Here is a 26,677-nt window from a genome sequence, read left to right as displayed (position 1 = left end):
GTAAAATCGGCAAAAATATTAAAATTACACAAAATAAAGTCAGTTAAATCTTCGAACAACTCCCGCACACCCGACGTCTAAAACTTCTAAATGATAACTGTTTTAAAAAGAGCGTCAGTCGTCTTTATAGCCCTAATGCACTTGAAGTGTGCTCTTTCGTCTGAAACGCTCTCAAATATTAGCCGTTCGATCCTACAATACATTCTCATTATAATACAATATAACTTTCATAAACATTTTTTAGTTATTCGACAAGCCCAAAATTACATATTTCCGCGCCTTGCTCTACTAGGAAAAAAGTCGCGGGCTAATGACACGCCGACGATAGGAACATCTTACTTTATCTTATCATAAGCCATCACGTCGCGTGCATGCTTTGTTTTGACGGTGGACTGTAGTTTCGCACTTGTTGTGGTTTATAGATGTTTCTCCGTGTTCGTATGATTCTTCAGCATTTTTCCTGCTGCGAAAAATATGTAAAGTTTATTGTCGCAAGGTTTTTTTGAAAGCTAGATTTTCCTTTGGAAACACCCTGTATATTAGTTTTTCTTGATTAATTGCTATCTTCTAGTGTTTATGTTAATTTTTATATTTTGGTACTCGTCTGTATGTATGCGGTTATGTAAGACGTAAGACTTGTTTCAAAATTGCGGACAGAATTTCGGCGCTGTGCCCTTGGGCCATGTGATTGTAAGCTTGCCATATTTCTGACATTCTGATTCCGACTCTAGGTACCTGCCGTAGTGCCTTGGGGCACTTCCAAAGGGTTAGACTCTTAAACTTTAAAGGATTGAAAGAGCATGCATCGTATGGATGTAAATTATTTATTTTCCATGGACATTGTTTTAATTCACTTTAGAAAACTATCAATACGTTTATATACATGTTCTTTCAAAGAATATCATTTATATGTACAAACGTAGAGTCTCATGGCATATAAAATTACGAATCCTGGCAAAATTATAGGTAACTTTCATGTAGATTACTGAGGAGAAGAATCACTTGCAGCAACAATTCCTTCCTCGGCCGCCAACGGCACTCGACACCTACAGCAAGTACATTGCAAACAGAAAAAATCATAAGTAACATCTACCACAACCACAAAGCAATAATGCAACATCTTAAGACAATAAATATAAAATGAAACACTTATAAAGTTGATAACAAAGCCGCAAACCAGGAATGAGACAATCTCCCCATTTAAATATTGCACATAAAACTTATTCATCTATGTACATATGAATAACGACAACAATGTTAACATCCATTCACTTGTTAATTGAGCATTTGTGGTAAGTTTTGAGAATGAAAATGCAAAATTAAAATCAAACTTAAATATAGATACAACGGCTGATTCCATTAATACCTTAGTGTTATTTTTGCTGACTATAAAATTATGTAAAACCGTTTTTCTGTTCAATGCAAGATTAATGCCCACGTAGGAATGTACGGTTAAACAAATTATAAAACACACAGAAAACCAGTAACGCTAGTTATCTTGTTTTTCTCACGCCTGGCAAAGTCTTATCTAAGTTAAACTAGTTATTGTGATGAGTGTGATTGGTTATGCACAGATAATGCAACATTAAAGCTTTGATTTTGTCCGGTCGTCGCCATAAGTCCTAAAACAAAAACGCACAAAAATTAACATCCCACAAAACACTTCATTGGTAACAAAATCAAAGTGGTTAATTTATTCACAATAAATGATCACTGAAAGAAATATTTTTTATAACCTGATTAGTTTATAATATAAATATTAAAGGAAGGATATGTATTTCGGAATGTATCTGGAAAAAACAAGGATGAGTGTTAAACAAAACTAGCATTCTTTCAATCAAATGGTCTATTTCGCAATACCTGCTATGTAAGACCCAAATACATGCAAAATCATGATTCATCGAAAATACAATAACAGTTAAAAATTACCTAAACATCATAAAAATAACAAAACTAAAATACTTGTCAAATATAAACATTATAGATGCAATCTTTCTAGGTTTAGAATCAAAAATGATTGTACAGTTTAACCAGCCATGCAAATCAAAACTAACAGGCAAATAAAAATCGAAAATAGTTATCAATAACTAAACAAAAAGCAAAAAAAAAAACTGAATCATATGAACAAATATGTAATAGTAGGTGCACTCGATAAACTCTCATTTCAATATCAACAAATTTGTACTTACATGTGCTCAGGATGATTATTCAAACAACTGATGAGTTGTTCCGGCTGCTTCAGCCCCACGCAAATTTCGTGAATTGCAGTAAACAACGGAAACCTTAAAAAAATAAGAGTCTTACAGTGTTTTCTTAAATTATATAAAACTTACTTCTCTTCCATATTGCGTGATTTCAACATGTAGTTGACCTCCTCGGCAGTGATAGGTCCTTGCAATTTCTGTCCATTTAGAATCTCCTCCTCAAGAATTGCAATGGACTTCTTGGTACGTACGTGGGCCTCAGCTACCTTACGATTACGTCCTCCGTAGCATGTCGTGATCAAATCAGCGACACCACAACTCTCGAAGAAAGTCGACAACTTACTACCCGGATAGAAGATGTCGACAAATTTAATCATCTCCATGAGACCAAGTCGGATAACTGCTGCTTTCGTATTGTCACCGAGACCCAATCCATCCACAAAACCAGCTCCAACGGCCACAATATTCTGAAATTATTAACGCAAATGAAATAATCACATAATCACGTCCAAGTTAATTGACTCATTCATTGTAGTACCTTTAATGCGCCACAAATTTCAACTGCGTCCTCATCATCCACAACAACTACCCGGAAGTAGTCGGTTTGAATAATATCCCGCAGAATTGGCGCGAGATGCGAGTCGCGGCAACCGATGGTTGTTTCGCAGAATTTTTCTTCTGCTACCTCGCCGGCAAGATTGGCACCCATCAAAACAGCGCATTGGATTTTCAGTGTTCGTGTTATGATATGCGAAATGAGATCAATTCCACCTCCTTCTCTTTGATCAAAGCCCTAAAAATCGAAATTAATTAATTATTCAAATCAAACAATAAATTAAATAAAACTTACTTTAATTAATGATAAACCAATAGCAGTTGGTTTAATATTCCTAACAATGTGGCACACAACGTCCGGATAAATTGATGTGGCACGACGAAAATTAAAATATCAGCTTCTTTGGCAGCTTCAGTAACGTCGGAACGGCGACCTAGGTGCATAACAAACAACAAATAACGTTTTAATTATATCCTACTACAGTGCAATGATCAACAATGCAAGGTCATCCATGTTCAATGTTCAATGAACAAACAGATGAGTTATAAATACACCTGAATAAAATGCAAGTCATTTGAAAATGTTCTGAGGGAAATGATTCTTATTTATTCAATCTACATACCACATTCTCGGGTAGTTTATGTCCTGGCAAATACTTGACGTTCTCATGCGTTTCATTGATGATTTCCGTGAGTTTTTTCCCATTAATCATCTCTTCATAAACGTACATAGTGACGCGATCTTCGAGGTGAGGGAGACGAGCGGCATTTTTACCCACAATTTTAGCGATTGCAGATCCCCTAATTAACAAATAAGATTTATAAAATTAACAAAGTCGCAGACATAAATTTAAACATTTTTGATTTGCAAAGAATTCATGACTACCCCAATCAAATAAAAATATATAACAATTAATAAAATATACGTAATAATTCGAGTAGACTAATAAATTTAAACAGAAAGCATAAACGTGTTCATTTCAATGAAAAAACTCGGTTTTTTTACGCGGTTTCGATAATAATTGAGGTTATACAAACGTCATGTTTGTTTGCAAACAGCTTGTTTTTATGAATTTCGCAGAAAATTAAATCAAAGCGTTACCAATTGCCGCTGCCAATGATGCACACTTGCTTCTTCTTGATTTTCGACATGATTTATGCGATAATCAGTGCTTGAAAGAAGATAAAAACTAAAAATTTTAGCGCGGAACGTGTACGACCGTGCGCCAACAACGAACGGGCGCGACTGACGCGAAACGAATAGAAACTCAAGCGAAGCACAACTGAAACTTGATCAACTCGGTAATAAATAAAGTTACACGCTGGAATGTCGTGTGTTGGAAACGAATGGAAGTGTGGGATATTTGAAGGCAATGATTGCAGTATGTTATCTATAATACATGCGCACCTACGACCTAGGTACAGGTTTTATTAATCGAGAAATGCGTTCGAGTTTGACCAGTTGAACTTGCGATTCGGTTCGAAATTTGCGAAAAGGTCATTTCACAGTCACCCCAATGACCTGAAACGTAGTAAACATTCCAAATGGAACTGCTCTTGAACAGTGCACTCCTCAACTAGGAATGTGGTTTAGATCATTTAAAAGTTACTGATTTTTAAGTTTAACGGAAGGAATACTACTGAACTCTCAGTTACAGCATATAAACATAAGTTGTCAGCTAAGTAAATATTAGATAACGCAATACAAGCAAAAGATGAATTTGCATAACATAAAACTAACGCAAAACGAAGCAAAAACGTGGTTCAGTTGACGTTTATTTCGTTTTATTGCTGATATAATATGTATTATTACACTTTTTACGAGTTTACATAACGTCGCAAGTCAATAATACACGATATCGTTATCGTCAACGTGGAACATTTTATTTAATTTATTCATCATACAGCGCAGTCTCTCCTATACTTTCACTAATTTGATGTCTATTGATTTCTATATTCTTAACGTGTTCTACTCGTGCTATCGATAATTACTTGGGTTATTTACTCAATGTTTCTGAACTCAAAATATTGGTTTTATGTACACCAATACCATGTATTAATAGATTATGCTTTTTGTTATCAGCACAAACATGTTTTTGTTTAATTTGGCTGTACTTTGAAATATTAGCGTAATATTGTGACTTTAAATCACGAAATACTATTTTGTGGTAAATTATTATATAATTATGAAACCGGTTTGTGCTCGAATGTGAAGGAACTTGTTATTGTTTCATTTTTTTACATATTTAAAATACGCAAAACTTCGCAAGGGTTTCAATATAGGCAACCAACATTACACGCACTGAAAAACAAGAGTATAACACCATCTGCGCCTGACTAGCATTGGTAATATTTATCACTAAAAAATAAGCTCTAAAGAGGGCATCAGAGAGTGATCAGTGCTCGTGGCTAACCTTAGAATCCCGAAACATAGTTCCGAAGTTTCCTAATTCCCGAATGGTGCCGGGGTTTCCCATGTTTATTCCATTTCCCTGGCGCTCTCATTGCTTTCCTTCCTTCCCGCATGTTTTCCAATATGACTTGTAGGGTTTGCTCTCTCTGAAGTACGCCTTGTAATAGCAAATAATCAGCCATGGGAATCCCCCTAGTTTTAAACACGATTGTGTTGTAAAAATAGTACATATTGTACATATCCACCATATCAGTGGTCGAAGATGGATGTTCCCGAATCTTCCTCGCCAGAGCTTGTGCCACGAAACTATCAAGACGAATTGATCCGCATTTGTGTCAAGCAAAATTCAATCATCTTTTTACCGACTGGAGCCGGCAAAACATTCACCGCGCTCTGCGCAATTAAGCAACTGGTTGGCGACGATTTTGCAAGGTACTTGACTTACCATAAAAATTGCGCAATATAACATCATGTCATTTTATTTCATTAAATTAAGTAATGAATTAATAAGAATCAATTTAATACTGTGAATATTAATTAATTCTAATATTTTCGTACATAAATTTTAGAACTTATTCAGAGGGAGGTAAATTATGTGTTTTTCTGGTGAACACAGTTACCCTTGTGGCCCAGCACAAAAAATACATGGAACAAAATACTCCTTACACCATTGGTGCCTATACAGGAGACATGAATTTAGACTATTGGAGCAGGGAGCAATGGCTACATGAATATAACACTCATAATGTGATCATTATGACCAGCCAAATATTAAAAAACAGCCTAACTACTGGCTTTTTAGGTATGTTTATGAATATAATGATACATCATAACAGAAATAATTTAGTTTTATGCTTATGTATTTTTTTAGATTTAAACAAAGTAAATGTAATGATATTTGATGAATGCCACCATGGAGTAGATAATCATCCCATGAGAGACATCATGCTTTATTTCAAGAACTTAACAGATCCTCCCAGAGTCATTGGCCTGACTGCTACTCTGTTAAATGGCAATGTCAAGCCAAATATGGTTTTGGAGGAAGTACGAAAACTGGAGACAACTTTTCATGCAAAAGTTGCCTCGGTTGATGCACTTATTAATGTTGTAGGGTGAGAATTTATTGAAACCTTATTTTGAAACAGTATTATTCAATTTCATATCACTAGATATTCAACCAACCCAAAAGAAGAAATTATAGAATACAGATCACCATCCATCCATCCTGTTATTAAAGAAGCATGTGATAATTTAGCGGCATTGGAAGCAATAATTCGGCAGTTTAAAGCAAGCCCAGAGAAAGCAAAACCTATTAAAAATCTACAGTATTTAAAGAAAGAGAAACCCTATGAAAAATATTACAAGCTCCTAATGGATGCCCAGTTGCACTTCAAAATGTTTGGAATTGCCGGCACTAGGATCGCCTGCATTATGTACATGGTACACATGCAACTAGAAAAGCGAAGTTGCAGCGAAGCGAAAACATTGGCGGTTATAAATGCAATTATAGATATGTTCAATCAAACCAAGCGCAAGATGGACACAGTTTACCTAAGCAGTCCATCGGAGCAACGAACACTCTTACTGAGTACGAACAAAGTCCAGAAACTGATTCAGACACTCATGACTTTCAAGAATAAATCCAAGCAGGAATTGTGCGGAATTATATTCGTCCAGCGTAAAAATACGGCCATGTTGCTGTATCACATACTCAACGAAGTAAAAAAGACTTATGATGAGATGGACTTCATTAAACCTGATTTTATTATTGGGAACACAGCAAATCCGCTCAACTCCACAATTGAATCATTATATTACGCCAAGTTGAACAAGAAAGTTATGGATAGGTTCAATTCGAAAGAAGTGAACTTGTTAATTGCTTCTAATGTCATCGAGGAAGGGGTGGATGTGCAGATGTGTTCGATTGTGATCAAATTTGATATAGTTCAGGATTACAGGGCATATATTCAGTCGAAGGGTAGAGCTCGACACGCTGCTAGTTTGTACTATATTATGGTGGAGGCAACCGAAAGGGCACAATTTACAAATAAATATTTGACCTTCCAATCTATTGAAAGTGGCTTGAACAATGTGCGTATTAAAATATTTTATTGCATGTAATTATTACATTGGATGTTACAGTACCTGATTGGCTCCAATGATCATAGGAAAATGCCTGATCAAAGCCGAATTAATGCAATGTATGAAGAAAAGAAGATTTTTTATGTTGATGGACCTGGATCAGCGAATATTTCGGAATCAGTGGCGATGTCTCTCCTTATGATGTACTGCAATTCAACCAAAACTGATATGTACACCAAATATGAGCCCGTCTTTTATGTTGAAGGCAACATTGACAAATGTCGAGTGTACATTCAGATGCCCACGTTTTGCCCTCTGAAAGATTTGATACCAGTGCGTTTTTCTTTTATTTCAATGTATATTTATTATTAAATTACTATTCTCTATACAGGGTGAATGGAAAAGCTCTAAGAAAGAAGCTAAAAATTCCGCTGCGTATATGACGTGCATAAAACTTTATCAAGTTGGTGAGCTATCTGCCGAAATGCTTCCCGCCCCGGCGACATTAAGTAAAGAGAACCTGGGATTCCTTTTCACTCACTGGCCAGAGAATGGTAACAAACGCGATGGTGTTTCAAAGAAAACTCGATCATATATACGTCGAATTCCCAAGGTATTAAGTGCTCCAATTGAATCAGGAAAGAGAGTGTTTTTGCACATCATTAACATGACACCGCTGCTCGGTGCCGAACATGCAATTTTAAACAACTTGTACTCTAATGATCTATGCTTTGGTATTATCACAAGCGAAAAGTTGCCAAATCTGTGTGAATTTCCAACGTTTGTAACGCTGGGTCAAATATCCGTGAAACTTGACGTGAATCAGAACAATTTCGTATTCAGCGCCCAGCAAGTAAGCTTGATCAAACGTTTTCATCACGTTATTTTTGATGGTGTCCTGGACATTTTGTCAAGTAAGTCTTATTTAATGCTGGGTGACAATCGGCCTATGTACAGCTATATTGTACCCGTTCTAAAATCAACGAAATCCATTGACTTCAATATTATAATGGATCATGAGGATATAGTTGACGTGAGCAATGTGCTCACCAACGAAGAGAAACAAAGTTTAGTAGTCAACAACGAAACTTACTTGGAGAAGATCGTCACTCCTGATTACAGAGAAAGAAATCGGGTAGGCATACAAATAAATTATGATTCACTTCGATAGGTTAATAATTAAAACCATAAATTATTTTAGCATCATTTGGTAATGGAAGTTTGTGAATATATCACGGCAGCATCACCTTTTCCCAACAGTGAGTTCCAAAGTTACGCCGATTATTATGAGTGCAAGTATGACAGGGTGTTGGTAAATTGTAATTTACCTATGTTGTCCGTAAAACCGCTCTCCTCCAATATGAATTGTCACAAGCCTCGAGGCCTTGCAACAAAAAGGAAGCGTGAGGAAACATTTGAGATGTTTGTGCAGCATTTTAGTCCCGAGTTGTGCGTTAAGCAGACCTTACCGGCGCAGTTGTGGGTTTCGGCGACATTACTGCCATCAATCATGCATAGAATCCATCAATTGTTAATCGCTGATGAATTGAGGACCCTAATTGCAAAACAAGCAAATTTAGGTATGTTTACACCGTATATATCCCCTAAAATAGTTTTTAGAATATATTTTTTTCAGGTTCATGCACTGTAATGAATTGGGTGCCGCTCAAGGTGGATTCACGCGTAATAAATTACAAATCAAACGTCGCCGATGAAAGTTTACGTAAAAATGATTCCCTCTTCGATGAAAACATGCCCACCGAAATGAAAGCACAAGAAATTTCTGATATGATCACCAAGTTCACACCAGGTGATCATATTGTTGATGCCAGTATTAACAAGACTTTCAATGACGTAATGATAGACGCTCAGTATCCTTGGGAAGCAGAAGTTGAACCAATCGATTGTTACCGAAACCTGGACGTTACCCTCGGCGACATTGAATTATTTGCGAAGTTTATTAACACGCGTTATGAAACTGCTCCCAATGCTAACCCAACCCCAATGATTCAAAATAATGGTTGCCTTGCAATAAACTACACTCCACCGGAATATCAATACAAAACCATCGGATTATTATCAGAAAAATCTACCAATCACAAAGGTCCTGAATTATGTTCGGTATATGAAGCTTTAACAACAGCTAAAGCTCATGATATTGTGAATTTGGAAAGATTGGAAACCTTGGGAGACTCTTTTCTAAAGATGGCTGCGTCATTGTACGTCTTCAATAAATTCCCGCATTTTTCTGAAGGGCAAGCAACGGAATTGAAGGGTAAACTCGTTAGTAATCGGAATTTATTCTATTTGGCACAAAAACATGGCATTGGTGGACTGATCGTGAACAGTGAATTCAACCCGAAGGACGAATGGCTTCCACCTGGATACTGCACCCCAGTGGAAGTGCAAGAAATGATCCTTCGACAAGACGCATCTATCGCGTGTTTATTTGAGATTGATATTCCAAGGGATGAGCAAATTTCGGGTGAATTAAGTGATGCAACATTCGAACTCATCCAAGATCGCCGAGAGGATATCGAAGAGGATGAAACGCAGGACAATGGATATGCATCAATGTGTCATTACATTGGTAGACAGGTGATTGGTGATAAGACGCTGGCAGACGTAATTGAGTCTATTATTGGAATATATGTGGGCGCTATGGGTATAAACGGCGGGATGAAAATTCTTGAATGGTTGCGCATTATTCCCGAAGACGCGATTAAGGCTACATTCGGCGCGACTATACCGAATCCAATCATTAAAGAAAATTGTTCGCAGAGAGATATTACCGCACAACTGTCGAACTATGAAGCGAGCCAAGTGGAGAAGATTTTGGATTATAACTTTAGAAATCGCGCGTTTCTGCTACAAGCTTTAACGCATTCGTCATACAATGGTAATCACATTACGCAGTCATATCAGCGTTTGGAATTCATAGGCGATGCGGTTTTGGACCTTCTGATCACGCTTTTTATTTTTGAGAATAACACGCAGTTGAACCCGGGTGACTTGACTGATCTCAGATCTGCACTGGTGAATAATGAAACTTTTGCGGCGTATATCATTAAACTAGGCTTGCACAAATATCTGAAGCATTACAATACGAAACTGACGTCACTCATCGCCAAATTTGAGTCGTTCCAGAATATGAGGAAGAATGAAATTACGGGCGATGTGCTCTTACTTTTAGATGAAGATAATTTACACTTGGCGGAAAATGTGGATGTTCCAAAGGTGAAATACAGTTATACAAAAAGTTTTTATTTTATAATAAGTGTATTTTTATTAGGTATTGGGTGATTTATTTGAATCAATTATGGGTGCAATATTCCTCGATTCCGGCATGGATTTACTGACAGTTTGGCGTGTGATACACAAAATAATGTGGCGAGAATTCGACTCATTCTCAAAAGATATCCCGAAGAATCCGATACGCATGTTGCATGAAACTCTAGCACCGCTTCGACCAAAGTTCAGGTAAATTCATTATTCACTTAGCAAGTAATATAAATCTAATCATATTTTAATCCCTAGTGATCCTGTGGATGTGGACCAAGGAAGTAGGACAATGATCAAGTTAGATTTCAATCTGCAGGGCACGCTTACCCGTGTGCACGGTTTCGGAGATAACAAAACGAACGCAAAGAAAGCAGCGGCTAAAGTAGCGCTGCGTTTACTCAGCGTTAAAAAGAAGTAAAATGGTTTCGTAACATCGATAACATCAAAAATTCCATGGCGTTATACATTAATTTCATTAGATTTATGTACTATATTAAGTTTGCACGCGTCAAGTTCTATACGATTGTTATATTTTTCATGAATTATAATTTTAACTAACCTTCATTAGTCCGTTAGCTCGCTGAATTCTTGCGCTTTTTCGACGGTCGTTCGAATACCTGCCTGCTGCCACCAGCCTGAGACGAATGAAACTTGATGTTTTGCGGAGTTTCATTCGTCCATGGCGAATCAAACTGCGTCGTGTCTTGATCAACCAAATGTGTGTATTTCGTCCGGCCAGATCTGCCAAAGTTTTTCACCTGCATCACTTTCGGAAGGATGGTTTTGTCGAAATGATCGTCAAGCGTTGCTTGTGAAAAGTCACGTTTATAAACGTCGTCATCTTCGTTGAGGTAGAACGCGCCGCGGTGATAATATTTCTGTAGGAATTTGTATTTGCCTTTCACCGCTTTGTTGGTGACTTGTTTCGGATTCAAACGTAATTCCAATCTACGCTCTTCTTCGGTCATATTACGAAGTCTTTCCATGTCTAATTTTTCTTTCTCGACTCTGAAACATTAAATTTTGTCACAAATTCTTTAGGTTTTTTGAAGTTAAAAAAAAACTTACGCTTCACGTTCTTCTCGATCACGTTTAATCCGTTTTAATTCTCGAAGTTTCCACGCTTCGTACTCGATTTCATCATTATCATCATCAGTTGAAACATCGTCAATACTCGGCTCATGCGATTCTTTCTCTTTTAATTGCTGTTCCTTTCTGATGCTATCCTCCACCATCTTCACAGTTTGTCTCCGTCGATCGTCCGCTTGTTTCTGTGCTTCAAGTTCCAGTTGTTTTTCTTTCAACTCTTGCTTTTCTTTCTCAATAACAGTAATCCTGTCGCGCTTTCGAACAAACACAGGTTTCAATCTAGGGCCTGTTTCTTCCTCTGAATCAGTGTATTCTTCATATTCTGAACTATCTGAGGATTCTGTGCAAGACTTTTCCTCTTCCTTTGCCATAATTTCATGTTCTTCTTGTTTTATCAACATTTTCTTCTTTAAAAGTTCACGTTTACGCTCGATTTCACCATCGCTAAGCTCCGCTTCTGATTCATCATCATCAGGAGCTTCCAAAGTATGTTTTGGCTCTAGAATAATACATTGTACACACTGATTCTATGATTTAATTAAAGATATTAATTTACCTGGCAATTGAACACTTTCTGGTTCTTCCTCTTCACTCTCCTCAAGAACTTCTGGTTCCATAATATGCCGACGCCTTTCCGGACGTACTTCAGTATCTATCTCCCTGATTCTAAGCCTTCTCAATCTAGGATCGTTAAGGTCTTCATCATCACTGTATTCTGGTGCAGGTGATGGAGGCTGAATCTTAGCTTGATTTCTTTTCTCCAAAAAGTCGTCATTATCGGAATCCGAATCTGATCTGTAGTCTTGGGCATAATCAGGCCGTTTACCAGAAACATATCTATGCACTTTTACTTTTTGCATGGACATTTGTCCTAAAATTTTAGTTTATGAAATAAAATAGTAAAAATTAAATCAATTTGCTACAAACCTTTCTCATTTCGCACTGGAACGGCTCCAGCCGTACTCTGAATACCACTTGCCATTATTATAATGGTTTATTTAATAATTTTTACATAAATAATTACAAAATTTTAGAAGAGCTAATTTTTTACACAAATGTAGAACGTTTGTTTTCGTCTTGGGGTTATGTTCACAATTTTATGGACAGAGCATAGCGTCCTTGGTTTTAAAAGAGGTTAGACCGTCAATAACGACAAACAACGTTCTGGATGTAAAGAAAAATACTTATACCTAAAAGGATATAAATCTTCTTCCAGGGACTGTGGCGGATATAATTTATCAAGATGCCTCGTATTATGATAAAAGGCGGCGTTTGGCGCAACACAGAAGTAAGTTTATATTCACCTCAATAGTGTGCATTACACTTGATAGCAAATTAAATAAAATACTTACTTTTAAATGTAAAATATCATTTGTTCACTTTAGGATGAAATTCTCAAAGCGGCGGTTATGAAATATGGCAAAAATCAATGGTCGAGAATTGCATCTTTACTACATAGAAAGTCAGCAAAGCAGTGCAAGGCAAGATGGTTCAATGGCTTGACCCAAGCATCAAAAAGACTGAATGGAGCAGAGAGGAAGATGAAAAGCTGCTGCATTTGGCCAAGTTGATGCCCACTCAGTGGAGGACAATTGCACCAATTATTGGAAGGACTGCTGCTCAATGTTTGGAAAGATATGAATATCTACTGTAAGTAATTAAAACATTGTGAAATAAATGTGTTATGCACATATAATTAATTACAGGGATCAGGCTCAAAAAAAGGAAGAGGGTGAAGATGCAGCTGATGACCCTAGGAAGCTTAAACCTGGTGAAATTGATCCTAATCCTGAAACAAAGCCTGCCAGACCAGATCCAAAGGATATGGATGAAGATGGTAATATTTATATTTTACTTAAAATGCTTAACTGATTATTAATTTTGATGTGTTTATTAGAACTGGAGATGCTGTCAGAAGCTAGAGCAAGATTAGCCAATACTCAGGGCAAGAAAGCAAAACGCAAAGCTCGCGAGAAACAGCTCGAAGAAGCACGGCGTCTGGCTGCGTTACAGAAGCGCCGTGAATTGCGCGCGGCAGGCATTGAAGTTAATCCGCGACGTAAAAAGAAACGTGGTGTCGATTACAATTCGGAAATTCCTTTTGAAAAACGCCCTGCTATTGGTTTCTACGACACTTCCACTGAGCACATTGATCCAACCGCGCCGGATTTTCAAAAACTTCGTCAACAAAACCTGGATGGCGAGTTGCGATGCGAGGTTGAAGAACGCGAGCGCAAGAAGGACAAAGAGAAGCTCAAACAACGCAAGGAGAATGACATTCCGTTGGCTATGCTACAAAATGACGAACCAGCACGCAAACGTTCTAAACTAGTATTGCCATCTCCACAAATCTCCGATCAGGAGCTCCAACAAGTTGTAAAGCTTGGCCGTGCCAGCGAAGTTGCACGTGAAGTTGCTGCTGAAAGCGGTGTGGAAACCACGGACACTTTGCTCAATGATTACTCGATCACACCGCAGGTTGCGGCAACTCCGCGCACACCAGCTCCTCAAAGCGATCGCATTCTGCAGGAAGCCCAAAACATGATGGCGTTGACCCATGTTGACACGCCACTTAAAGGTGGTCTTAACACTCCACTTCATAATCCCGACTTTAGTGGAGTTATGCCGCAAAGTTTAGCTGTTGCTACCCAAACACAGTTATAACCACTCCGTTTAGAAGTACCAGGAGCGACGGTGGTGCGACTCCTAGTTCTACTTTTATGACACCAAAAGTGGTGCTGTTGTACCCGCTGGTCTTCAGAGTACTCCAACTCCTATAAGAGATAAGTTAAACATCAACACCGAAGATGCTATAGCTGAGGCCATGACACCAATGTCAGCTTCTTCCCAGAAGTCCTTCAAGGAGCAGCTCAGAATGGGTTTGTCCACTTTACCGCAACCTAAAAACGACTACGAAATTGTAGTTCCTGAACAAGAAGAGGAAAAGATCGAAGAGCCTCAACAAATGCAAGTCGAAGATCAAGCCGATGTAGATGAGAGACAACTGGAAGATGATCGTAAACGCGCTGCTGCTGAATTAGCCCTTAGATCACAGGTTATCCAACGTTCCTTCCCACGACCCAGCGAAGCTAATATGTCTATGTTGAGACCTGCAAACGAATCGCATTCTCTTTCCGAAATCCAGAAAGCTGAAGAACTGATTAAGAAAGAAATGATTACGATGTTACACTACGACCAGTTGAAAAATCCCGTGCCAACAACCGCAGCATCCAAGAAGAATAATCAAGCGCAAGCTCAACAACTTGCTTACTTAGAACAATATCCCTATGTGGATCTCCGTAAGGAAGAACTAGAGCAAGCTAAAATTGTACTGCAGCGCGAGATGGAAGTCGTGAAGCAAGGCATGAACCATGGAGATTTATCAATGGAAGCATACACGCAAGTGTGGGAAGAGTGTTTAAGCCAAGTTTTATTCCTACCCAATCAAAATCGTTACACGCGTGCAAATTTAGCTTCAAAAAAAGATCGCTTGGAGTCGGCTGAGAAACGATTGGAAATCAATCGCAATCACATGAGTCGCGAAGCCAAACGCGCTGCTAAGATGGAAAAGAAACTGCGGATTCTCACAGGCGGGTATCAGACTCGTGCGCAGACGCTGATCAAACAATTATGCGAGTTGTACGAGCAGGCGGATCAATCTACGTTGGAGTTGAATACGTTTAGGTTTTTACAGGAACAGGAGAAGCAGGCACTGCCGAGGAGAGTGGATACACTTACGGAGGACGTGAATCGCCAGATTGAGAGGGAGCGGGCGCTGCAGGAAAAATATGGTGCTTTGCAAGAGGCGGTGAGAGAAGTGCAACTGAAGTATCAGTAGCTTAGCAATTTCGCAATTCTTTGTCAAACATTTATATTAAACGATCTTTCAACGACTTTTTTGTTGTGAAAATAAAGTAATAACAGCATTTATAGGGTTGGCTGTTAGTTTGCAGTTGCAGCGTTTACGTAACAAACTTGGAAATCTTTTATGATCGACAAAAATTCCTCGTTTTTCAAAGTGGCATAGATTGCTTTTTCGGCTTCATGGACGGCTTTCTGTAAATTTCTGCGTGTATCACTCACTGCCCTCTTAAGTTTCTGCAAACCTTGGCGGTTGGATTTGGTAGACTTTGCATTATCTTGGACAGCATCAATGATGTTTCCTTCATTTTCATGCAATTTGTTAATGTGTGTTATGACTTCAGGCGTATTCTTGATTTCGCTAACAATATTGCGTTCTGTTTGTTCCTCCAAAGTCATTTCACGTGAGTCTATTAAGCTTTGAACCTCATTCGCCTTGTTGCACTCTGCAGGTCCGTCGTTCATACCTTGGATAACCAGCACATCGTTGGCTTGCTGAGCTTTCACACTTTCTCTGAACCTCGATTGTATCTCCTTAAGTTGCTCGTCGAGCCTGTCGCCTTCTTCAGATGCGATTTTGAGCAGTTTTTCGAATGTATTGGCAAGTCTAATATCTTCATCTCTGCCAGGACGTCCTGGATGACCCTCACAACCAGGACGGGGACCATGGTGGTGTCCACCTGGACGACCTGGGCGATCACCGGAAACAGCGACTGCCACACAGGCAAGTACCGTAATAACAAATAGTTTCATTTTGACAAAGTACTAGATGTAGATATTCTATAGTTTCACACTTTTATAGTTTCGAATATTATCAGTTGCGGCGTGATTTTACATTCCACGTCATGTGAAGCACTTAAAATGTGCATTTTGATCATGTAGTTGCCTCGAATAAGATTATTATAACAGGAAAATTCCCAAAAATAGGAAATATAGCATGATTGTCTGGTTAAATAGAATCTAAAAATATTCATATAAATCGCGTTTGGTTTATGTTAAAAAGCAAAATTATTATGTACATAGATAAGTTTAGTTGTTCTTCTTTTTTGTATATGTTTACTGCACGTGGAGGTTTTGCTCGATATGCATCTTATAATTATTTATATTTTATTATAACAGTGACTTTAACGAGCCTTCTTATAAATATGCCACATTCTTGTTCCTCACTTCACAGCTTTGCGTACAACAAGCCATGTAACTATTGCGAGCGTCTACCCTTACCACAACTCGCGGGTTAGTCGTTTTTGTGTCGTCCAAGAGTCCAGTCACAAGTGCCTAGGTTTCCCTCTTTACGTGATCGCGTTCAATCACGTCGATGTCGTAATTAGTTGTTTTTACTTTTATATTGTGTAGAATACAAGGAAATTTTTAGATATTAAAATAATTAATACAATAAAATAATTAATTTTGCAAGAAATTTATTGGTGCATCATCTTTTATACATTTTTGATAAACGTGCAATCAGAACGCATTTTATATGCCTAAAGTTATTTCAATGCAGGATCTAAAGAGTGTTTACAGAATGAAACGTGCATCTATTGATTATTTGCACAGGTCAAGAATTCCCTGACCAATGTCATCAAAGAATCATCAGTCAAATCTGAATTGAGGGTGGTCACAGCGTTGCGGATAGCTCTCTGCCTGTTCCTGCGAGTTTCGTTCATTGGCCTCTTAAGGCTGGACAAAACTCTTCCATTGGTGGTGCATGGTTCTCCACAGTTTGCAATTGCGTCCCTGACGTCTTGTTCGTTGGTTGCGATTTGGTCATACAGTTCAGAAATTTCAGACTTTGCCTTAAGCTCAGCAACAATGTCGCGTTCGGCTTGTGCAGTTAGTGCTTCTTGGCGGGTAGCAACAACGGCATTTACCTCATCGATCTTATTGCATTCAGCGGGTCCTTGTTCCATGGCGTTGATGAGACGGGTGGATGATGCATTCAACAACTTCTGTTGCAGTTCTACGCGTTGTTGGAACCTGGCTTGAATTTTGGTCAATTCTCGGTCGAGAGAAGCGGCTTCGTTTGAGGCAACAGCAAGGAGTTTTTCGTAGGTGTTGGCACGGCTAATGTCAGCACCAGGACGGCCGCCAGGAGGTCCACCTGGACCACCTGGTCCGCCTGGGCCTCCTGGGCCACCTGGTGGACGACCACCTGGGCCACCTGGGCCGCCTGGTGGACGACCGCCGGGACCTTGAGCGCTAGCAAAAGCCACGCAAGCAACAACGGTAAGAATGAATAGTTTCATGTTGGTTGAACTGTACTATTTCCACAATGTGCACGCTTTTTATAGTTGGAAAAGGTAGAACCACGGACGTCATTTTTCCAAAATTAGTATAATCTAGTTTTTAAAATGTGCATTTTAGTAAGGCGGGTGACAAATAAGTTTGCATTATCATACAATTATTCATATTCCGAAAATGAGTAATTTATTATGATTGCCAAAGCAACTTGGTTTTTTCCATTTTGCGTAAAATATGTAGTTTACTATGTGCCTAGAAGTTAAAGCAATTATATATTTTAAGTACAGAAATAGAACTAAACTTATTGCCTCCACGTTCGCATCGTACCATGTCCCAACGGAAATTAATTTAGATTAATAAGAATACAGCCCAGTCATTTGGTAGTTTTGCCTAGAAAATAGTGCGGGATTGTTGAAAATTGGTATTCATATAGATTTCGAGGTGCTCTTTACGAATTTAAACTTTGCCACCTCGTATCTTGTGCGCTCGCGCCACCATCTTGGAAAAATGGTGTCAAAAAACAGTTTTTTGACCATATCTCCTTTCCGACCATATTTACGATAAATATATCTATATAATAAATTAAACTAGAGAAAATTTCCTATAATTTATGTAAGTACCTTTTTCTTGTAAAACTAATAGTTTTAGCGTACGGGCGCCACAAAGTCTACTTCAACATTTGTTTTTGTCAAAAAAATTCCAAATCATCATGACTGGAATTTTTGCTTGCTATGATTTGAGGGTGCTCCTGCTCCCCCTCGTCAAAAATGAGTCGAAAAGGAGATATGGTCAAAAAACTGTTTTTTGACACCATTTTTCCAAGATAGTGGCGCGAGCGCACAAGATACGCGTGGCAAAGTTTAAATTCGTAAAGAGCACCTCGAAATCTATATGAATACCAATTTTCAACAATCCCGCACTATTTTCCAAGCAACCACATTTTTGAGCACCAAATGACTGTACTAATAGTATGTATGAGATGAACAGAAACCAATAGGCCATGAGAAAAATTAATTGAAGATTGAATTGAGAATCGTTGAAATGCAAATCATGTTTAAATTGGGCAAAATTATTATTCAAAATAAGAAATTATTATTGATAAATATGCTATGACCACATAATATGCTTAAATATGTATGTATAGATTGCGCATTCTTATTATTTATTTTTACCGCAATTATTTTACTGTTTTTTTTTTGTTTTTAATTCAAATTGAATGCATAATTAGGTATTGCTATTTTTGTTGCGAATAGTGGGATAATAAACAAATAAATATGTCCGACAATTGCACGCACAAATTTTATTGCATAAGATGGTTTACATCTAAACCTAAAGTCTAAAACTACATCAATAAACTTTACTCAACATTTAACCCACATCTTCACAGTATCATGCAATATCCGTTTGCACTACACTGTTTCCAAATAACAGATGTTCTCAATTAGAAGAATTTACCCATTTACTTTATCATAAACCGTCATTTACCCGTCCACAGATTGATAAACCAATTATTGTAAATCTTTTTTGCAATCATCCAATAAACAAACAAGTTCAGTGAGGACTATATTATATCAACAGTGAAAGAAACGAGCTCTTGAATTAAATTTTAAAATATGTGGAATTGGGCAAAATGACAACAAATGCAGGCATGAATATAATCTCGGTATAAGAGGCATCTTAAAAATAGCAACAAAAAAATATTATTGCATTTTTAATGAAGTGTATAATAGTTATATGTTTAACTCATATAAATTACATATAAAAATATCTTTATAAATAAATGGAATTGCAATGATAATATTTATGAATGTGTTTCGTTTTCTGCTTAATAAAAAGAACACAACTAGATTAGCTTGTAAACATAACAAAATCAAACACACGTCAGATGTAATATCCGTTAATATTCATGTATTTGATGCTAATCTTGCATTGTAACATTGCAAACAACTAATTATAAATTTAATAAGCCCAGAGTGTATATAAAGTCACGAATTTATTTTTTCTATACTCTCTAGTTTCAAAATGTTGCCAATTGTATTTTTACTGTTGCTGGTAGTATCTTCTTGTTTAGCAAATGGAGCCGGACCGGTAGGCAAGATTGAAATTAAAAAAATTGACGCCTGTGATAATTCAAACTACCAATTGAAAATTCAATTTGATTCAAGTGCAGGCGATGGCAAAACTTTTAATATTCAATTTAAAACTACCAGGACCATAAATGAAAACTGGACGGTGAGCATTGTCACATATTCTATTTTGTATCCTTATTTACTAATTGTCTTAACAGTTCCGAGGTGATGTTGACAAGTGGACAGGTACAGCATGGAAAACTGGAGTCATGAAAGGCGACGGAAAAATGTGCCAAGCAGCTAATGAAGCAGTTCCGGCTTTAAAGGAACGCGTATTTAAGGCTTTAAACGTGAAGAAGTGTGAACTTGCACCTGGATCATACTCGTTGAAAGCCATGAAATTCTTTGAAAAAGATATCAAAATGAAAGCGCTACCCTATGGAAAGTTCCGAATTACTGTGAAAGCATGGGACGACAAAAAGACGATTGTTGCGTGCTTTGTTGGCGAAGGCGAACACTCACCTAAGATTTAATTGTTTAAATGCAATATAAATGTATGATATAAATATATCTATGTGCAAAGATATCTTCTAAATCCCTAAATACTTGAATAACAAAGCTAGCTCCAAACATTTATAACATGTTGCATGATCACGCGATAATATTGAACACAATAATTGTTAAAACTATCATTAATATTGCATGAAATGTATTTTCTAATAAATTATAGTAAGCAATATGGTAAACAATGTTCAACTAAACTATCTTGTTCATCTAGACCAGTGGTTCCTAACCTTTTCAATGTCACTACCCAGTGGCGTAGCGTGCCTTGTCGGGGCCCCGTATAAAATTTTTTTTGGGGGCCCTTATATGGAGGTAAAGGTTTTTCCTTACACACTTTGGGGGCCCCCGTGGCCCGGGGGCCCCGTATAATTGATACGGCAAATACGGCGGTAGCTACGCCCCTGTCACTACCACTGTCAACAAGTATGGGAATTGTGTTTACCCCAAGCTAATTTAAAATAATTAAAACCACATAAATACGAACGAAAATATTTTTATTATGTAAGAAATTGAACGTTTACGTAACTAGTAAAGTAATATAAAAATTTATATAGTAGTTTTCGGTACTATTATTTTGTTTATTGCTATTTTAATACTATTTTGTGCAATCCCGTGTTACCCCCCTAGAATCTCCGTTTTACCCCTGCGGGGGTAATTACCCCCAGGTTAGGAACCGCTGATCTAGACAGTAATGTAGTGCAACATAGTTTATTTTTACTTCAAATTCGTTTAACATGACGTTCAGTCTCTTGTGTATCTGCAGGTACTTCGTGATTGATGGTATTTCAGAATATTGCTGTTTTCCTTCCCTTCAATGTAATAAGATATTACATAAATATGTGATTCAAATTCTTGATTCAAGTTTTATTGATAATAATAATGAAACATTTGTTTAACAGGAATCAAAAAGTTTTTTGTGGACAATTTAGACATTCACATATTGCCCATGCGTATCTTTGTTTAATCTTAAAAGACCGCGAAACTGGTCTTTATTACGCTGCAATGTTCGTTCATAATATTTTAACCAGCGACCCGTCACTTAAATGGGAGAAAGACGCAAGAGTCAGTGCGTGTGTCGCGTCATTTTAGTACCTCTGGGTGGTGCTGGTAGTTTACTCGTAACTTTGTATTTTCTTGAGATACTCAAAAGTAACCTCAGATGGCGCAATGATGCATGTTTTAGCTAAAAATATTCCTGCGAGTGAAAGTCGGCGTGCCTAGTTGTTGTGCAGCCGGCACACAACTCTTACTTCGTGCGATAAGTTATAATACTTAAATGAATATTCCTGTTTCGGGGTTGTAAATTCGTTATATTGTGTTATATTTGCTGGAATTTAGTGTTAATAGACGGGTTTTAGTCGCTAAATATTTATCGCGTGTGTAATCTGCGGAATTCAATGTTTTGTGTGCTTTTTACGTTTCGTCTGCGTCTGGGATCGGTTGCCGTCGGACGCCAGCCGGCCATGTAAGACAAAGTTTGAGTTCCTTCGGAACTCGGATTCATTTCAACATTATCCGGAATTGTTTAACTAATGTTTTGTTTCTTGTTCATTTCAGTACATACACGCATTGGATTTACGGTGTTCGATACACTGGTGAGTGTAATTTTTCATCTTTTATTGTATCTATTTTTCGGTTTTACGGTTTTCCTGCAATTAGAGAATGGATATCTTAAACATCTTTTTGAGGAAATTTTGGTCAAGCATTCCGCAGAAAATTTGAAAATTGAAATTTAAACTTTTTTTATTACGGATGTTAGCGATGTTTAATTGAAAAAACGTCGCACTTTATCATAGTTAAATTTTCCTCTAGGACATATAGTTTTTCTGCAATTTGATCAAATGCGAAGTCATATTTTCCACAGAACAATTACATTGGTAAATTTAAAGCTTTTATTTTGGAAGTTGTTATAGAAGGTCTCCCTGAGCATTTTATTTTAGTAAAATTTTATTTTTGGACTCATAATTTTCCTGCAATTTGATCAAATGTGGACTCACATTTTCCACAGAAATATTTAAATTAGAAAGTTTGAAGTTTTTATTTTAAATGTTGCTATAAACCGTTCTCCTGATCATTTTATTTTAGTAAAATTTTACTGTTAGACTCGTAGTTTACCCGTAATTTAGTCAAATGTGATAATAAATTTCACCAGAAAACTTTCAGTTGAAAACTTACAATTTTTCTACTGAAGTTGTAACAAAACGTTTTTATGAGCCTTTTATTTTAGTAAAAATTGTCTTCAGAATTTACGGTTTGTTTGGAAAATCGCCAAAAATAGTTTGAATTGTTCATTGCTAAAATATAAACCTAAATAGTATAGCAACAATACATGCTCAAATTAAATATTAGATGTAAAATTGGTCAATCTTATAGGATATTAAATAATAATTCAATGATTTGCATTTTATTGTTTTATTAATTTTATAATTAAATTCCGTGACTACTATCTGTAGCATTCATAAATAGCACTAGGATGTACTAAAAATCATGAAATAGGATTGTATTCTTTATTTCTTATTCTTTATTTCTTTATTTCTTTATTAATCAGCAAACGTTGGCATTCGATACGAAAATTGTGTTTGTTTTGAATACATTTTACACTTTCTTATCGCAGGTCTGTGTGTCGCGTTGCCATCCCCTCACGCCGCACGTTGTCTCGTCTTAGTTTAGTTGTAATCGCAGGTATTATGCCTGTTGCAATTCACACACAAGGTCGCGTGCCATCGGCGGGCCGCTTTGCGCATCTATTGCTTTTACCTGCGAAGTTCATGCTGCAGGCACATTGTCTTATTGGGAACTGTCGCATCGTTGCTTGCGCTATCGACGGATTGCAGCCAGTTTCGTGCTGGTCGCTGGCGTATCAAGACGTATTTCACGCGACTCGAATCGTTTTATCGGACTCTTATTTTCTAAATGTGCATTGTATTCGGTCATCAATAGACTATTTAGTTGTAACATGCATCTGCAGTGTTTTGTTAATCATTAATTGTGCTTTTAATATCCATAATTTTTATACGTTTCCGTTTGATGTTTACATTCCAAATGCATACTGTTTCCATGATCTTTTCCGTCAGTAGGAAGTCCCTTCGTACTTGAGTAAGGAACTTATATCTGACTTGCGTCTCTCAGCACAGAATGTTTCTTTTCTCCGATGTATGAATATAATATTATATTGTATGCAATGTTTTTATTTTAACGTATGTTGTCTTATATTAAAAGTATTTATTTATTAAATCTTTTAATACATATAACATGGATTACGTATTCAACATAGAAAGTAATGAAATTACATTTTCTTTTAATTGCAGTACTTGCTGTGCCCTAGCAATCCAATGAGCACTGCATTGGTAAGTTTTTCTTAAGTAATTTTATTCGGTCAAATGTTTTATGACCGGCGTGTTGCAATAGCTCGGGAATTAAGGGTATCTTGTTTATTTTTATTACGGGTAATATAGAAAACGAAGGAAACGACAAAGTTTGCCCGTTTTTCGCGTTTTTGAAAACACACGGTGGAAAACAGGTCATATCTCGGGAACCTTTTGTAAGATTTTTAGTTTTTTATTTATTTTATGATAGGACAAGAGTGCATTTTTAAAATACACCCCTGAACCCCCGCGAAATTCGGTCATAACCCCCTCAAAATGGCCACCAAAGTTTGGCCTTTTCGTGCAATTATCAAAATACGCGGTGGAAAACAGGCCATATCTCGGGAACCCTTCGTGATATTTTAGTGTTTTCTTTATTTAATAATAGGACAAGAGTGTATTTTTAAAATGCACTCCTGAACACCCGCGAAATTCGGTCATAACCGCCTCAAAATGGCCGCCAATGTTAGGCCTTTTCGTGCAATTATCAAAATACGCGGTGGAGAAGAGGCCATATATCGGGAACCCTTCGTGATATTTGAGCTTTCTATTTATTTTATAATAGGACAAGAGTGTATGTTTAAAATGCACCCCTGAACCCCCGCGAAATTCGGTCCTAACCGCCTCAAAATGGTCGTCAAATTTAGGCCATTTCTGGCATGTTTCAAAACACGCGATGGAAAACAGGCCATATCTTCGGGACCTTTTGTCGTATTTTAGCTTTTTCTTTATTTTATGATAGGGCAAGAGCGTCATTTTTAAATGCACCCTTGAACCCCCGCGAAATTCGGTTGGAACAGCCTCAAAATGCCCGCCATAATGCATCCTTTTCTTGCAACAAAACGCGCCTCAAAATGGGGAACCCGCCATAATTATAGGGTATTAGTGCCTTTTGCACCCTTGAGCCCCGTGAAAATTAACTGCTTCAAAACGCCAAAATTTGTTCTTTTCGTACATTTTTCAAAACAGGTGGAAAACAGGCCATATCTCAGGAACCCTTTGTCATATTTTAGATGTTTATTTATTTTATGATAGTACAAGAATACATTTTCAAAATGCACCCTTGAACCCCGCGAAATTCGGTCGTAACAGCCTCAAAATGGCCACCATAATTACGCCTTTTTTGCTCATTTTCAAAACACGCGGTGGTGTACTCAGCGCAGTTTTGTGTCGATCGTGGAAAGAGTCGGACGTGTTTTTCGCGTTAGTAATCCGGATAAGGGTATTTGGTAGTTGCAGCACTGTTGTCAAGCTTTAACTCGCAAAAAGGATGTCTCTAGAGGTGTTAAATTAAATTTTCCGTGAGGTTGTATTAATTTGTTGCGGGAATGCCGAATGGTAAATTCGAAAATTGGGGTGTTAAATGGGATTTTCACATGCAGAGTGAAATTGTTAGAGTTTTTTCGCTATAGCTCGTAGAGGCGGCTTAATAAATTTACGCGCGATCTTTAGAGATTTCAAATTAAAGTCTTAATGCGAGTTTGTAAGCGAATTTCGGTTGTTCTTGTTTTTAATATGCAGGTAATTCGAATAAACCTGCATGGTGGCAAAAATTTGCCACCCCGAGAAAGTGGTGTTTTTGTTTTTTTCAACAACTAGATGTTTACGTCAGACGTGACCATTTTCTTTTCTGCTTAGTCGGTCGTGTGCGGTGGTGTCGTGAACACGTGTTTTGTTTGCGCGTCTATCTGCATAGTTATTAATCGGATTTCTTGAGATGTTATTGTAATAGTGGCATGAATGACAATGAATGTCAGCAAGTGTGGCTTATAGTCATTGAATTGTCGCCCATGAAATCTGAAAATTCTATAGAATTCTTGGATTCTCGTGGAGATGTGTCACGTTTTTGGGGATTATAAGTTGGTAGTTTAATTAATATCGGTCAGGACGGATAGAATTTAGTATTGATAAATGTATGCGACGTGTAATTAATAAGTTATCGCGCGTGGAAGTATAAATTAAGTTGTTATTTCAATGTGCGCATGTGTTATCAGTCGCCCATCGGATATCTCTCGTCAATACGAAGAATTCTTACTGGCTTTATAAATTTTTGTGCATTTTTTAAATAATTCAATCGTGGAAATATACCACGATTGTTTTCCGTGTTGAATAAAGTCCGTATAATCTTTTCCGTACCACTTTATGAAGATTAAACAGTCAAATAAGTGTAACTTATAACTTAAGTAACATTTGTAAGTAACTGTGAACACATGTGCTTAAATTTCATGTATCAGAATTAAATTTGTATATGTACTGTCTTGATCATATGAGTTTGAATAAAATATAATTTAATAGTATATTTTGAATCAGTTATCTCTCTGTGTTCCTATGGTCGTTTTCAGAATTAGATTTAAAGATCATATTTAATTACGCGTGTTTGAAATGAACATACATTTATACCTGAAACGAATAGAGTTTGATAAGTGAGCGTTGTGGCTCAGGTGGCATGTGCATATGCTAGCATGCTGGAGGTTTATGGATCGAGTCTCAGTTGTAGAAGGCAGTTTTATTAAATAATAAGAAATTTTAGAAATGTGGGTTGAAACCACAAAAATTCAAGATTGAAATGTAAGAAATAAAACGAAAAGCAGAATACGACGAAGCAACAATAGGAATAAGTAGAAGATGGTGGAGGAGAAGAGAATGAGAAGAAATGGGAGGAGGAAGTAGAGAACAGCAGCAGGAGAGAATAGGAGAAATAAGAAGGGAAGAATAAGAGAGAGTACAGGAAGAAAAGAGAATAGAGGTGACAGAATTTTAAAATGTTTTGCCGGCGTGTCATTCTTTAAGATGCTTCGATGCGTTCATTGCTCCCGGCCCATCCTACAGCTACGACGTCTCTGCGCTTCATCCCCAGGATTCTGAGGTATATCAACAATTTTTATGGGGGGAGAGAGGGAATTCCTTATAAGGATTTGTAAATATATTTCTAAGTTTTAAGTCGCCTCAAGAGAA

The 26,677-nt window shown here is 37.3% G+C and overlaps 4 protein-coding genes and 2 long non-coding RNA genes across 6 annotated transcripts; 4 read left to right on the top strand and 2 right to left on the bottom strand.

Annotated features, from left to right (window-relative positions):
* Positions 1–967: 967 nt before the first annotated feature.
* On the bottom strand, positions 968–4,088 carry LOC135791241 (glycerol-3-phosphate dehydrogenase [NAD(+)], cytoplasmic-like). The gene is given in 9 exon segments (XM_065301575.1): positions 968–1,622; positions 2,190–2,282; positions 2,334–2,671; positions 2,743–2,997; positions 3,055–3,092; positions 3,095–3,175; positions 3,178–3,193; positions 3,383–3,560; positions 3,862–4,088. Coding segments are annotated over 9 exon segments (1,086 nt in total). The 5' UTR covers positions 3,912–4,088; the 3' UTR covers positions 968–1,585.
* A 1,060-nt stretch (positions 4,089–5,148) lies between these two features.
* Positions 5,149–11,100, top strand: LOC135791237 (endoribonuclease Dicer-like). The gene is made up of 10 exons (XM_065301572.1): positions 5,149–5,604; positions 5,742–5,974; positions 6,044–6,284; positions 6,342–7,263; positions 7,315–7,587; positions 7,646–8,389; positions 8,456–8,834; positions 8,891–10,491; positions 10,547–10,734; positions 10,792–11,100. The coding sequence occupies exons 1-10, from the start codon at positions 5,435–5,437 to the stop codon at positions 10,952–10,954; spliced, it is 4,914 nt and encodes a 1,637-aa protein (XP_065157644.1). The 5' UTR covers positions 5,149–5,434; the 3' UTR covers positions 10,955–11,100.
* On the bottom strand, positions 11,003–12,728 carry LOC135791240 (microfibrillar-associated protein 1-like). Its single transcript, XM_065301574.1, has 4 exons — positions 12,553–12,728; positions 12,182–12,496; positions 11,605–12,124; positions 11,003–11,544 (listed from the first exon to the last, which is right to left on the bottom strand). Exons 1-4 carry the CDS (start codon positions 12,605–12,607, stop codon positions 11,109–11,111), a joined length of 1,326 nt encoding a protein of 441 aa, XP_065157646.1. The 5' UTR covers positions 12,608–12,728; the 3' UTR covers positions 11,003–11,108.
* A 39-nt stretch (positions 12,729–12,767) lies between these two features.
* Positions 12,768–15,553, top strand: LOC135791239 (cell division cycle 5-like protein). Its single transcript, XM_065301573.1, is given in 7 exon segments — positions 12,768–12,913; positions 13,011–13,116; positions 13,119–13,275; positions 13,332–13,462; positions 13,523–14,269; positions 14,272–14,352; positions 14,355–15,553. Coding segments are annotated over 7 exon segments (2,376 nt in total). The 5' UTR covers positions 12,768–12,868; the 3' UTR covers positions 15,464–15,553.
* Positions 15,554–19,481: 3,928 nt separating this feature from the next.
* On the top strand, positions 19,482–20,379 carry LOC135791108 (uncharacterized). Its single transcript, XR_010547920.1, has 2 exons — positions 19,482–19,956; positions 20,012–20,379. It is a non-coding gene; the product is annotated as an uncharacterized lncRNA (long non-coding RNA).
* Positions 20,380–21,564: 1,185 nt separating this feature from the next.
* LOC135790963 (uncharacterized) lies at positions 21,565–23,704 on the top strand. The gene is made up of 3 exons (XR_010547877.1): positions 21,565–21,822; positions 21,915–21,952; positions 23,666–23,704. It is a non-coding gene; the product is annotated as an uncharacterized lncRNA (long non-coding RNA).
* Positions 23,705–26,677: the final 2,973 nt, after the last annotated feature.

Source organism: Atheta coriaria, unplaced genomic scaffold (assembly GCF_025399875.1).
Source record: "Atheta coriaria isolate IRGN ID8LTWV9N9 unplaced genomic scaffold, Caltech_Dcor_3.1 hic_scaffold_4_pilon, whole genome shotgun sequence".
Lineage (NCBI taxonomy): Eukaryota > Metazoa > Arthropoda > Insecta > Coleoptera > Staphylinidae > Dalotia > Dalotia coriaria.
This window is presented reverse-complemented; position numbering and strand designations above follow the sequence as displayed.